The sequence below is a fragment of the Azolla caroliniana genome, unplaced genomic scaffold, assembly GCF_043228905.1.
Source record: "Azolla caroliniana isolate FFs.n. ecotype wild unplaced genomic scaffold, voAzoCaro1.0.p SCAF_2, whole genome shotgun sequence".
NCBI classification, from domain to species: Eukaryota; Viridiplantae; Streptophyta; class Polypodiopsida; order Salviniales; family Salviniaceae; genus Azolla; species Azolla caroliniana.
This window is the reverse complement of record NW_028230437.1, coordinates 897,543-911,848: the sequence shown is the minus strand read 5'-3', so window position 1 is coordinate 911,848 and position 14,306 is coordinate 897,543. Positions and strand designations below refer to the sequence as shown.

Here is a 14,306-nt window from a genome sequence, read left to right as displayed (position 1 = left end):
GGAGAAACGGTCCTTTCATTTTTCTTTATTTCCCTAACAAAATACCCCTCTATTTTAGCTAATTCCCCAAATGCCCCTCCTACCCAACGCAACTTCCGGACATCCACATCCAAGAATGCTTTTGACAATACCTAGTTATGTACAAATGCATGTGAACATGCTTGAACCTGCCAAACAATAACTCAACCCAAGCTCAAATGACCCAAGAATTTGCCCCCGAATGCATCTATATGCATGTGATCTCAATCGTTGGTGGTCGAGAATGTCATACGATCTCATCTTAATCGACTATGGAATTGCTCGATCAACACCTTTTACAGGTGTTTTACCAAGGGCGATCGAGGAAAGAATGAATGTTAGAGAACCCCGTATTTGCTCAAATAGCACCATTTATATTATTCGGTTGGCGGGTTTACCAATGGCATGTGGTGAAATAAAGAAACGATCAATGATTTTTCGAAGACCCCTGAGTTTTCCAACTAAGTGGTGATTATTTTCGTGAAATACCAAACAAACTTGTACAAGCGGGAATGTGCTCAAGCCAACAATAGGCCTCACTAAATGACTCACGAGTTATTAAGATAGTACATGGAATGTAATGGGAGTTGTTCTTCGCTCAAAGATGTATGATATGTGAATAACTATTTCCAATAATCAATGGGATGTATTGCATGCAATGGAGCATAAAAGCTTGAGAAAGTAAGAAAAGTATTGGAATACCTTCATCTTCAATATGTGTTTGCTTGGTCAACCCTTATTGTTGGTTATGCTCAACAAGGACAAGCACATGAAGCCCTTGTTGCTTGGTCATGCCCTTATTGGTCATCAACCCAAGCTCAAGGCTTGGAGAATCGTATTGTACAAAAAACTGTGTGGTTATTGTATATACACATCAAATCGGCTATGATGAGAGTACATGGGAATTGGTTGGTATATTTGTTTATCCAACACAACTTTTGTATTTCTTGTGATTTCATGATACCAAGGTGTATCTTTTTAGGGGGGGGGGGGGGGGGGGACTCAAAGTGGTGCAGATAATATTCCTATGATTTATTATTTATTGTCGTTGTTATCATGGACAAATATATCACTTGATCTATACATCTGCTCACAAAAAGTATACATTGTGGAAAAAAGTGTCAAGATTTGGCATCAATTATGTTTCAAGAGTCATATATGTCCCCAAAGTGTGGAAGCAATCCTACTAAAATTGGATGATCATATTGTAGTTCATAGCTCTTAAAAGGTATGTTAAAATGAACTCAACCTTGGACAAAGATAATATGTTATTTTGTATAAAAGGTTAGTATAATACCATGGGAAAACAAGAATTGCAATGTGGTTTTTATCTTAATCTATACTTCTAAAATATTCATTGTTACGATCATATCAAACTAAAGATATTATTGGAAAATAAAAACAAGTGAGAACGTTGTTCCTCCAACTTCCCCCAAGTAAAGAACTTGAGACAATCCCTAAACTTCAATGACATTTGATACCTATCTAGTCCCATATTTATATCTTGAGCCAAAGGCCCCTTCACCGCCACGTAGGTTCCTACATGTTGTTGACCATGCAAGGTTGCCTCAAATCTTAGGATAAATATACTTCCTCATTTATTTATTTATGATAAATTAGCCTTCTCATTTAGAAGTAAAGTTATGTCAATGTCATTCATATAAGCCAATTAAGTTGTTTAAGTCACCATCTCAAAGTTGATAAACAACAATCCATTGAATTTGTACAAATTCAAATCGAATAACTAATCCTCCCAAGCCAAACCAAACCATTTCCCCATTGTGGGAATTTGAATTGAATCGTGCAAGTCATCAAAGCCATTAAAGCATGGTTTTATTTCAAATCAAACTATTGGTTGTTGCCAACAATTAGCAAGGAGGATGCTAAAAGTGTATTGCTTTTGAGTATTGATGAGGTACTTCGATATAGGGTTTGTGATTTCTATCATAATTTATATTTCCAAATGATCATATAACCCAATAAAGTTGTTCAAGCCATGATTTCAAAGTGAATAAACTGCAAAACATTAAGTTGGTCCGAGTTCAAATCAAATCACTAATCCACCAAACAACCATTTTCTCATTCAGGCACTTATAAAACAATTCAAGTCATATCAAATTTATTTCAAATTGGTTAGGGACAAAGGTAAGAATAATATATAATGATAAAAGAGAATAACAAAATAAGAGAGAGGCAAGAGAAAAATGTAATTATATTAACAAGAAGAACTAGACTAAAAGATTATCGTCGAGAACGGTTTATCAACGACTAAAGCACTATTTTATATAACATGCTTGGTCCCATGCATGATCGCCACTTGGCATTCATGCAAGCATGTCCTTTAGCAATCACGTCGTAGTTTATGCCATTTTTCATTATGTTTTGGATAATATCCTTTTCTTTTGGCGATTAGTCTTAATGCATGATACAGGATTGGGATATTGTTGATGAAATTAAGCCTCAATTTCTTGTCTTGTTGGTAAGATATCACATGGGAATTCATATGCAACATCACCTTGCATTTATGCATGATCACGTCTTGACATTCATGCAAGCATGCCATTTGGTGGTGACATATTGCAATATTATATATACAGTCAAAATGATGTATGAAACTTTATAATAAATAATATACGTAAAGTCATAACCTATTGGTTAAAGCTTTGATATGTATAATAAAACATGTAAAGCAATAAACTATTCGTTAACACTTTAATATGTATAAAAAAGAACAAGATAGAGACTGATAAACTCGAAATATGGCAATTGGTGAGTAGTATGTATCCCAATTTGGTATATTTGGAAGGCTAACTGTTTGAATGTATTTCAACATGTGACCAAAAGACATGTCCAAATAAACTATGGGGATTGAACAAAGATTATATATAATCTCAGAAGTTCTTTGGATAACATAAAAGGTAATATGCAACAAAAAGAGTTACAATGATTGGTGTTTCGTGCCAAATGAGAGAGAGGAGTATTCTATAGACAAAATTTTGACAAGGTGGAGTGGTTCTATTCTACACCGAGGTATTTTTTTGAGGCAACAGTTAGAACTTAGAACAAGGATCATTACCTATAGGCTATATGTACATACATGTTTCATGTACAACCTTAATACTAATGTAATATCTCTTTTACGAAAAGAGAGAGAGAGAGAAAATAAGAATGTAATTATATCAATAAGAAGAACAATATTAAAATAGTTTGTTGAAGTTTGGCATTGAATCCAAATGGTTCATCAATGATTATAACACTTTCTAATATATAATTGTTGGAGCCATGCATGCCATTTTATGACCACGCAGTAATGTATGCGAGGTGCCACTACTAATATCTCATAATTTTATGTATGAAACATTATATTAGTAAAATAAATTATGTAAAGTGATAACTAATTGGTTAAAGCTTTGATGTATATGATAAAGGTAGTGGGTTTAATTCTCATTGATTTATCCTTATGAATGTGGGTATTATATATATACATATGCTATTTTGTATCTGTGTTCATGACAAAATCAAGTTCACTGCCCATAGGAATTGAGGAGGATGCCAAATAAATATTCTTTAGATGTTTAGTTTGTTAAGTCATTTGTTTTGTTACACGTTGCAACTTTCGGAACTCGTCAATTGAGAAAATGTTGTCATCCTTTGAGTGGATTTTTGTTTAGGGGTGAGACAGTTATTTCTTTCACAATCATATAACGTTTTGCTTGTCTACCACAAGTATCTCGGGTCAATGATACGGTTAGAGTATGAGAAACGAGTTATATTGTTCGCCCCCATGAACTACCATAACAGGCAAGAAGGAGAGCTACTTGTATGACACTTGATGTTAAAGCAGACAAAGAGGGTTTACGGTGCTATACGATTTGTTGATGTGGGCAATGGATCTCAAAGGTACGCGAGAGAGTTTATCCTTTCCAAAGGATTGGGTCAAACCAGTTATGGATGACAGTAGAGAGAGAGAGAGATTAAAAAATAAAAAAACTGGAAGTACTTATCAAACAGTTTTAACCCTTTGTTATTTGAGACCTCCCCAATGGGTTTTTCCTCTAAATGTTCAAAATGGTTCAAATGATAAGATGGAGATATTGTTCCATTTTTTATGTTATTGAGGATTACAACACAATTGGATATATGCGTAATGCTTTCATGTTTGATAATAGAGATGGGGTGAAACACTATATAAAGAAGCTGAAAGATATTCTCATCTGGAAATTTTGGATGTTAGAGCATGTGGGGATCATTTTCTCGAATGTATATTTAGGTTTTTTAATGGCATTATAGGACGTCCCTCTCCCTACATAGGCATATGATAAGTAGAGGAGACTAAGAAGTGTTGTAACTGAGTGGATTTTAGATACACTTAATATAATTGTGTGCTTTTACAAAAAAAAAAGATTAAAAAAAAGAAACATTGCAAGAGGAATGTGTTTCTTTTCTTCATTATAATTGGAACATAGTAGGCATCAATTTCTTTCATGCCCGATGGAATCGATGCCTAGGATGGTTTGGAGGTGTATAAATTTAGTGTGGATGTCTCTAACTGGGGTAAGCCAACCTTCCTTTAGTTGGGTTTTTGTACATATGGAGAACAATGAACCGATGTCTCATTTCCAAATTATTTTTGAGTTCTTGAGGTATCAGAGGGTATGGTTCAATTGGAATATGTGGAAATGCCATTACTTTTGATTCACAAGTTGGGGTGAGAAAATATTTTGTAAAGTTAAAAGGATTTCTTTTGTGGCAATTGACAATGCTAGAGAAGTCACGAACGAAATCTCAAACCATGAAGAGAGAAAACTCTAGAACGTCACATATCATGATATTCGCCGTTTGAATGGGTGTGAGGGGTGGCATCGAGTTTGCAGTTGTTGTAGTATTTAGCTCCGTAGAAGGGTTCTATAATTTGTAGTTAACCATGGTGATATTTTTTTCTTTCGTAAGGAAGCCCATAATTTATGAGAGAAAGAAAGATATATTAATGTCTTCTAAGACCAAAAATGACCCATGAGGCAAATGGTTTACAACAAAAAAATGGGGTATTTACCCATTCATCGAAAGTGTGTGTGTGTGTCTATGTATGTATGTATGTTTATGTATGTATGTTGTTTGATTACATTGACACTACCCTACCTTTAGAGAGAGAGAGAGGGGGGGCATGTCATGATTCATAATTCATGAGTCATGACTTTAAGAAAAAGGAAAAGGCGGAGTAGAAGAGATTGATTGATTGATTGATTGGAATGGATAGGTGGTAATGGGAGAAGAAAACAAGTCTGAGCTAGCAAAGTACAGAGAGAGAGAGAGAGAGAGAGAGAGATAATAATAATGAGAGGGAGGTGGGTCGTTTAGCTCTTTAAGACAGATCGCCAGCCCATTAGAAGAAGGTAGCAACTAACTACAAGCAAAGAAAGGAGTATGTATGTATCATGTATGTATGTATGTTCTATATAGTATAGTATAGTAGAGTTTTGGTTGGCGGGGTTTGCAGAGGTGTTAAGGTTAAGAATTTTGGAGTCAAGAAGGTTAGGGACCTCAAAAACAAAAAAGAAAGAAAGAAAGAAAGAAAAAGAAAAGAAGAGAGAGCACCACCACCTAGGCAATGTAGATAGATAGATGAACATGCATATCTGCTTCAATCATGTTCAAGAGAAAAGGAAAGAAAGAGAAAAAGGAGAGAAGGAAAGAAACAGAGTAACTCTCTCTCTCTCTCTCTTGGACCTTGGGTTGTATAGAAGAAGAAGAAGAAGAAGAAAGAACATAAATACAGTCCAATCTCTACCTCATCCTCTTAATTTATCACCTACTCTTCTTCTCCTACCCATTGCCATCTTCTTGAGGCCTTGAAAGAAAGAAAGAAAGGACATTTATTGATTGATATATAAGCAGTTTGTGGACGAGCAGCAACTTAAGAGATACTATTATCCTGATCCCTCTTCCCAAGTTCCCATGGAAACTAAGCGTGCCATGATGGGTTTCCCATGCGTAGAGAAGTGCTCCTCAAGAACCAGAGAAAAACACACCATTGTAGCTGATCTTGATGGTACTCTGACCATTGGAGGAACCCCTTTCCCTTACTATATGCTCATGGCATTAGAAGGAGGAAGCCTGCTGAGAGCAATTCTACTCATGGCCCTCTCACCATTAGCATGGCTGCTCCACACTTTCATCTCTGAAGAATCAGGGATCAATTTGTTCATCTTCATTACTTTCGCGGGATTGAAGCTCAAAGACATAGAAGGAGTGGCAAGAGCTGTGCTACCAAAATTCTACGCGGAGGAGATTCATCCAGAATCTTGGAGGATATTCTCTTCATGCCAAAGGTATCGATGTGTCGTAACCTCGAACCCGAGGGTTATGGTTGAGTTCTTTTGTAAGAACCACCTTGGTGCTGATAAAGTGTTGGGAAGTGAGCTTCAAGTCACTAAAGGAGGAAGGGCAACTGGATTTCTTCTCTCCTCGGGTGTTCTTGTTGGTGCGCGGAAGCTCAATGCCATTAAAAAGGAGTTTGGAGATGAGAGACCCGATGTTGGCCTCGGCCATCAAGCAACCGATCGTCCATTCCTTGAGCTTTGCAAGGTACATTAAAAACACAATGATTTTGTTCATTAGGTGGATGATTTTGTGCACTGTCATGTATGATTTTGTTTGCAAGGTTATGCATGACTTTTGTGTCCAATGCTATGTATGATTTTGGTTGCTAGGTTATTTATAAATGGTGTTGTAGAGCTATGTATGAATTTGGTTGCAGAGTTCTGTATGATTTTGATTCCAGGGTTTATGCGTGCCTTTGTGTAAGATTACATATGATTTCGTGCTGATATTATGTGTGATTTAAGCAACATTATGCATGATTCTGTGCAACATTATGTATGATTTTGGGGCCACATTTGGGCAATATATGTATGATTTGTGCAGTATTTGTGTTCCTTGTTATCCTGGTATCGGCGAACAGTTGCTCAGAGATAAATGATCTTAGAAATGAGGCCATGATCTAAGCAGTAATACTCATTCATGTTCATTAACGTGGATGATGAATATAGTTGAGTAGAGAACAGATAAGAGATACATATTGATTTTGACAATAGAAAACTAAAATATTCTGTTCTTGGCCGTCACGGTGGGGGGCATTAAATGCTCTGTTTTACCTACTTCTATGGCTGTTATTGCTGAATGAGTGAAGAAAAGATAAGACATACATTAATTTCAATTTATTTTTCAGCACCTCAAAATACAACACCAAAAACATTCTGTTCTTTGCTGTCATGATGGGGCGCATTAAATGCTTTGTTTTAACTACTTTCATGGCAGTTGGTGCTAAATGCCAACAAAGGCCCCACGTCCCCATGGTCTCTTGAATGTGTACAAAAAAAATGTTTCATCTGTAATTGATAGGTATCCATATGGTGACCAATTCACATGATCATTTAACTCTCTCTTTTTGTTCGGGCATCGTCGTTGTCGAGACATAGAAAGGAAAGTGACTATCTACATACTTAAAAGATTGTGGTGCCTACATATGCTTTTGGTCGCAATTTTTATGACCATCACTTGGTGTTCCCCCATCTCTCAACTACTCTGATGCCAAATGACAAATTCTCTTTCTCGTAATTGCGTCGAATTTTATGATGCGTCCATTTTGCGTACTAGATAAACAAACACCACTTAAATTATTATGTCTTCAATGATGTAGTTTAGTGTAGTCTCAATAAGGCTCTTTACTCTTCATTTATGATACTTACGTCGACAATTTAAGTGCATTGTTTATTCAAAGTACACGCAACAAGAGATTTTAGTTGTTTTCCTCGTTAAAATTCTAATAACGCTTTGGTGTTGATTTATTTACCGCAGGAAGCATATGTGGTACTAACAAAAAGCAACGACAAGCCCACGGAGGCTGTTCCTATGCATAAGCTCTTCAAACCGGTCGTGTTTCACGATGGACGCCTTGTATGTCGACCCACACCTCTAGTCGCTCTACTCACGCTCATTTGGATCCCGATCGGTTTCATCCTCTCGGTCATCCGCGTCTTGATATGTGTGAATGTACCCCTGAAGCTAGTCCCACTCATGTACAAGATCTTAGGCATCAAACTTGTTGTGAGAGGACCCATCCCAAGGGGGGGCGACGAGAAGAAAGGGGTCTTGTTTGTGTGTACTCATAGAACATGTCTTGACCCAGTGTTCTTATCAGTAGCATTAGGGAAGCAAGTGTCGGCAGTGACATATTCAGTGAGCAGATTAACCGAGATATTGTCGCCTATCCCGACAGTTCGGCTGACGAGGAACAGAGCGAAAGATGCGGAAAACATAGAGAAGCTATTAGAGAAAGGGAACCTGGTGATATGTCCAGAAGGCACAACATGTAGAGAGAGTGTCTTGCTAAGGTTCAGTGCATTGTTTGCTGAATTGACAGACCAGATAGTGCCAGTGGCAGTGCTGCCAAAGATGGGGATGTTTTATGGGAATACAGTGAGGGGGTACAAAGCATTGGATGTCTTCTTCTTTCTCATGAATCCACGCCCTTGCTATGAGGTGACATTCCTGGATCAACTGCCACCCGAATTTACGCACTCTGGTGGGAGGTCTGCATTCGAAGTGGCGAACCACATACAGAAGCTCCTAGCGGCCACACTCGGGTTTGAGTGTACCTCGTTCACGCGCCGCGATAAGTACCTCATGCTCACCCAAGGGGACGGCTCCATCCCTTCTTCGCGTGGCCTCGCCTCGGTCGCTTCAAGTGTTGTCCCTTCTCGTCCCAATGGTGCTGACCCCAAGGGCCGTCCCGTGCCGTCCCAACAATGATATATGAATGTCCAATGACCCCATTATTCCATCATGGAACCTCATGTCACATTTCATTCCATCCTTCTGGTGTGGTGGTGGTGACATTGCAGTGACTTCATGTGCCCTGTATTGACTAGTCACCACAAGTCGTATCTATTTATTTACATATTTTATTTTATTTTTTAAACTCTGACTATGTAATTCTTTTGTTTCCAAACTCTATTCACACATAATGTGGCGCTACCCTTCCTCTTATTATTATTATTATTATTATAGACACACCATGTACAAAAAAGCATTGGGTACTACTGTTTTTATTTTTATAATGAATAAAGCTATAACCAAAATCCAATCCGTTGCTTTGGACTTGAACCCATGACTTTTGTGCAAGCACTAGACCATCAAACGGTATATGCATATTATGTACTTTTTTGGACATTTACACCCCATGCAAGAACCAAAACAGGGGTGCAAATCTTGGAACCATTCTAAATTGAAGAAGATTTTATTACCATTCAAGTTATTTGTGCTTGAAATTTTAATGTGGAAGCTAAGAGAGAGAGTCATAATTGACTACAACAAAAATGTGGGGTATATGTGTTACCTATTCAAACTTTGTGTTTATGTTATTTGAGGCCTTGGAACCATTCTAAATCTAAGGAAATTTTATCACCATTCGAGTTATTTGTACTTCAAATTTTAACATGGAAACTATGAGAGAGTCATAATTGACTACAACAACAATGTGAGGTATATGTGTTACCTATTCAAACTTTGTGTTTATATTATTGAGGCCTTGGAACCATTCTAAACTTAAGAAAATATTATCACCATTCAAGTTATTTGTACTTCAAATTTTAACATAGAAACTCTGAGAGAGAGTCATAATTGACGACAACAACAATGTGGGGTATACGACTCTATTTAAACTTTGTGTTCATGTTATTTGAGGCCTTGTTCACTCCACTTGGAGTTCTTGATGTTAACATTATCTACAATTTACACAAATGGAAGTTTTCACGTTATTTGTCCTTTTGTGAGGCAAAAAAGTCCTCAATTTCTCTACTTTCTCTCTTGATTGAGTTCTCTTTATCTTCTTTAGGATTTGAAGCAACAACTTACAATCATACTTACCATTTCATTTACATTTTTGTCGACTCAATTAATAGGAGTTCCCAAGGTGTGGAGTGCAAAAAAATGTTCCAAGTTATATTTGCTAATGTACTCTTCTAACTCATGTGAATATACGATTCAAAGCATACATTGACCTCAAATTTACTCTCGATGTGAACACTACCTCAAACCTTGTTCATGTGAACAAGTGCCGACTAACCTCACAAGTGTGATAAACAAAAGAGAAGGTGCCTTTAATATAGTAGTTGGATTAACTTTTAGGTTAACAACCGAACGGACAAAAGGCAACATTAAAAGCTATTCCAAGGTGGATCCCTCGCTACACCCATAGAGTTACACCCATATCTGCTCATCTAGAAACATATGAGCCATAACTCTTGTTGTATCAAACTCAATCATTGTAGTATTGCGAGGGGTGGCATAGGGGGTGCATCTTGCTTAGGAGGTGGCAAGGTAAGGCTTGCTCATTCGACTGATTATGCAACGTGGACAAGTATACGGTATACCAAATACCAGTCCCTTTAGGGGTGGGGAAATAAACCATTAGTTAGATATATGCAATTATACATCTACTTTCCTCACATCAATATTGGTTGAAATGTAAGCCTCCAAGAGAGAATCAATGAGCATAACTCACACATTAACAATTGTGACCATGACGTGTGTTCACAAATTTTCACATGAGGACAAGTCATTGTAGCACCATCAATATGGCAACAATCACTCCAATGTATGGTGTCCTTGTTGTTCGACTAACATGGAAGTTACAATAGCCAAATGTCTTTGCCATTGTGGTGATCAATCAAGTGTTGCACCCCCATATTATTGGAATTTGTTTGGTTTCCCTGAAGGCTTACCAAGGCATCTAGTCCCAAGGTTTCATGGTAAGATTTAAACTTACTCACACCCACATCTCCTCTTTCTAGGTTTTTTAACTTCAAGTTTGCAAAGAATAGAGAAAAAGGAAGCTTATAAATTTATTTATGGTTTCTCTAACCACAACCAGAAATGGTTGATCTGAAGAACCAACATAAGCCAAACTTCACCACAAAACTTGGTACTTTTACTTATGCACAACGTCTTTTGGTCTTAGGAGTGCATTAAGCATGTACCAAAGAGGGGCAAACAATAAATTCGCAACCAACCTTAGAAATGGAGTAGACTAAAATGTCGACGACTTATGTTATAAGTTATAACCGTACATGGGATGAGCACCTCATGCTACTATGAACAATTTTCCAAAAAAGTCATCATTATTATCGTCATGTCAGTGTTCGTCGAGAAAGCCCACGAACCCCTCTATGGGTCCCTTGAGTTTAAGTGGACTAAGGAGTGTATCAAGTGCTTCAAAATTTCAACGAATGTCTAACTGTAAGACAAAAAATCCATCACATTGAATAGCTTCAACCCATGTAATTGATCAAATAGTTACAAGATTGTCCATGTATAATAAAATGGATGAGTGCTAATTGGGTACAATAATGCACTATTAGGACAACCTTGCCTTATTGATGATATAATATTAGTGATTTTTCTATCCAATATACAATGAGCAAATCACTTTGACATGTTAGGATCAAAACCCATTTTGAGAAATATTGCTTCCACAAACTCCCTTCGATGGATGCTTTCTTGGTATCCCCTTATGTTGTCATGTAGTGATTTGTGTATTTGCGTGCTCCATAACAAAATAAGAATTTGTACTGTTGTTAGTTATCTATCGTTGTGGTATACAACCATATTGATTAGGATGGATGCCTTTACATGAGTTCGATTCCTTCCTACTAAAATTATGATTCTTAACAACAAGACTCAAGAATATAATTAATACATGCTAAAACTATTGTTAGGAGTGATACCTTTGTGGGCAACATAAATTATAGGGTTTGTTTGAGGAATTTGTTGATGGTTGAGATCCCAAATTTGACGAATATTTATGATGAATGGTAACTTTCAAATAAATTGAAAAGATAATTGTGCGTGTTATATATAAATAATCTTCAGATCGATATGGATAGCAAATACACAAATCAAACAATCGAAGAGACGCTTGACATGTGTGATTTTTTATTTTTTTTTCCAAAATGAAGCTACTTTCCCATTAGTTAGGTAGGATTATTACAAAGAGACTGTACAAGGAGGCTTAAACATAGATCAGGGAATCTCCCTCCGATCAAGTTCAAGAATTTGAGACTAGTTACATCGCCTTTCGGATTGACTACTTAATGTAAGTACCTACAACTAAAACGGTGCCCTGCAGTGATGGCTAGTACACGACAACTCTTGGGGTTGACAACGAAGGGAGGGTGGTAAGTGAGCCGAAAACAGCCAGCGTGGGGGCTGGTAGTTCCACATCGGGCCACTTCCTCCTTGTGTCACCATAGGCGTGTTCCGCCATATCTGCCAAAAGCGCAAACGGGCAGTACCCACGTCAGAGGAATGGATGCAAACCTCGTCCAATTGCCCTCGTAGGCAGCTAATAAGCGCAAACCACATGTCCATGATCACTTCCTCCGAGGGTCGCACCAAATCCTGAAAGACCTTTAAGCAACATGCTTTCCATACATACCACAAGGTGAAGCCTGCGATCAGCATCCAAATGTCCGGGAACCTAAGGGATGCGGACTGCAAGCCTCTCTCAAATCGAATCTTGGTGATTTTTCCTCTCCTCCATACGTAGCACCAGCTATCCGCATTGAAGACGTCTGTCCACCTATCAACAGAGTGATCAAGCCATGCCGCAACACTCCACGATGTTGTTCCTTCCACTTCACATGCTGCAAGGAGGCGAGTCACTCTATCCCATACCTTTTGAGCGTGAGGGCAATCCCACAGACAATGCCTCAGAGTCTCAATAGGTGAATGGCAAAGTGGGCAGCCTAATGGGCCGCCACGTTTACCTAGCCATTCGCCAACGGGAACCACATTATGTCCGATTTGCCACCAAAAAAACTTTATCTTTTCCGGCAAGTGGAGACGTCAGAGACCCATTCCAAAAGGTAATGAGCACCTCATCAGGGATGCCCAGTGTATGCCAGCCATTTGTTTAACATCGACATGATTGTGTTTGTTATCTTCTACACTAAAAATAACTATAGTCTATAGGCATTCACGATCGTTGGGTATTATCCCTTTTGTATTGATGCAGGACTTTGAACCAAAACCCTCAATTTCTATGACACTTGCCAGAGTTAAAGAATGGCTTGTTTTGTACTTTCTACAAAATATGCAAAAAGTTCTTTTGATAGTTCTTTTGCTCATGACCATTACACATCGTATTGTAATTTTTTCCTTTTTCTTAATGAAAATTAGTCTCCTTCTTAATCTCTCCCTCTTTCTAATCTAGACTATTTAGCTTATGGTTATGTTTTACCTTGTTTCTAATTTTAATGTTAGTGATTAATCCCTCGTCTCTCTCTCTCTCTCTCTCTCTCTCTCCCCTTCCTCTATCTCTTATTATGCCTCACTTACACCAAGTTTGTCAAATGATTTGGGTGTGCTCAAATTATTCTTGGTGTTTCTTTTCACTTTATCCCCTCTTGCACTTAATCGTAAACCCTTTTACCCTCTAAACCCTAAGCCCAAAACAAACACTAAACCCTAATTCTTAAACCCTAACCCTAACCCTAAACCAAAACCAAAACTCAAACCCTAATTCCTAAACCCTAAACCTTTTTTTCTCTATAACTCTACATCTTACATATTGCACCCACCGATTGCCTACCGTCCGCACTCCTTGTTTCGACTTCACGGTCCAATTGAAACTTTGCAAACCATTGTGCCTAGTTTTTGGCAAATAATTAGAGTTTACTTTAGTTTCTTCACAAATATTATTGACCATTTTCAATAACAACAACATATCTCATTACAATTTCTTAACATATTACCCGTCACTTTGTGTTTCATGTGTTACTCATTTAAAAGAACAACTTGAACATAATGACCTCATAACCCCGCTTGATTTTTTCACTATTAGAAGATAAAACATATTACTACGAGAGTGTGGGGTGGTATGGGATTTCAGTACAGGGAAACAAGGTGATCATGTATATTGTTAGCTCACATTTTTGAACTCGCGTTGATTTGTATGGGTGGAAGTGGGCTGGATTTAGTATTTTCTTATATCTTGACATGTATAGTTTGTACTAAATATTTTGAGTATATTTGAGAGGAATGCGCAAGTTTCTACAGTTTGGATTTGGTGCAATGGACGCGTCGATAATTTTCTCATCATATGCTTTAGAAAATTAACAATTCAAAATGAATTGGTGGAGAGTGGCATGAAAATGATGTATATATTCTAACATTAGATAACAATTCACTGCAACAGGGACATATCATGTAGTATATGAAGATAGTAA

At 37.5% G+C, this 14,306-nt stretch overlaps 1 protein-coding gene across 1 annotated transcript; it reads left to right on the top strand.

The window, feature by feature from the left end:
* The first annotated feature begins 5,908 nt into the window (after positions 1–5,908).
* LOC147866971 (glycerol-3-phosphate 2-O-acyltransferase 6-like) lies at positions 5,909–9,183 on the top strand. Its single transcript, XM_087339756.1, has 2 exons — positions 5,909–6,603; positions 7,876–9,183. The coding sequence occupies exons 1-2, from the start codon at positions 5,974–5,976 to the stop codon at positions 8,827–8,829; spliced, it is 1,584 nt and encodes a 527-aa protein (XP_087195882.1). The 5' UTR covers positions 5,909–5,973; the 3' UTR covers positions 8,830–9,183.
* The last annotated feature ends 5,123 nt before the right edge of the window (positions 9,184–14,306 follow it).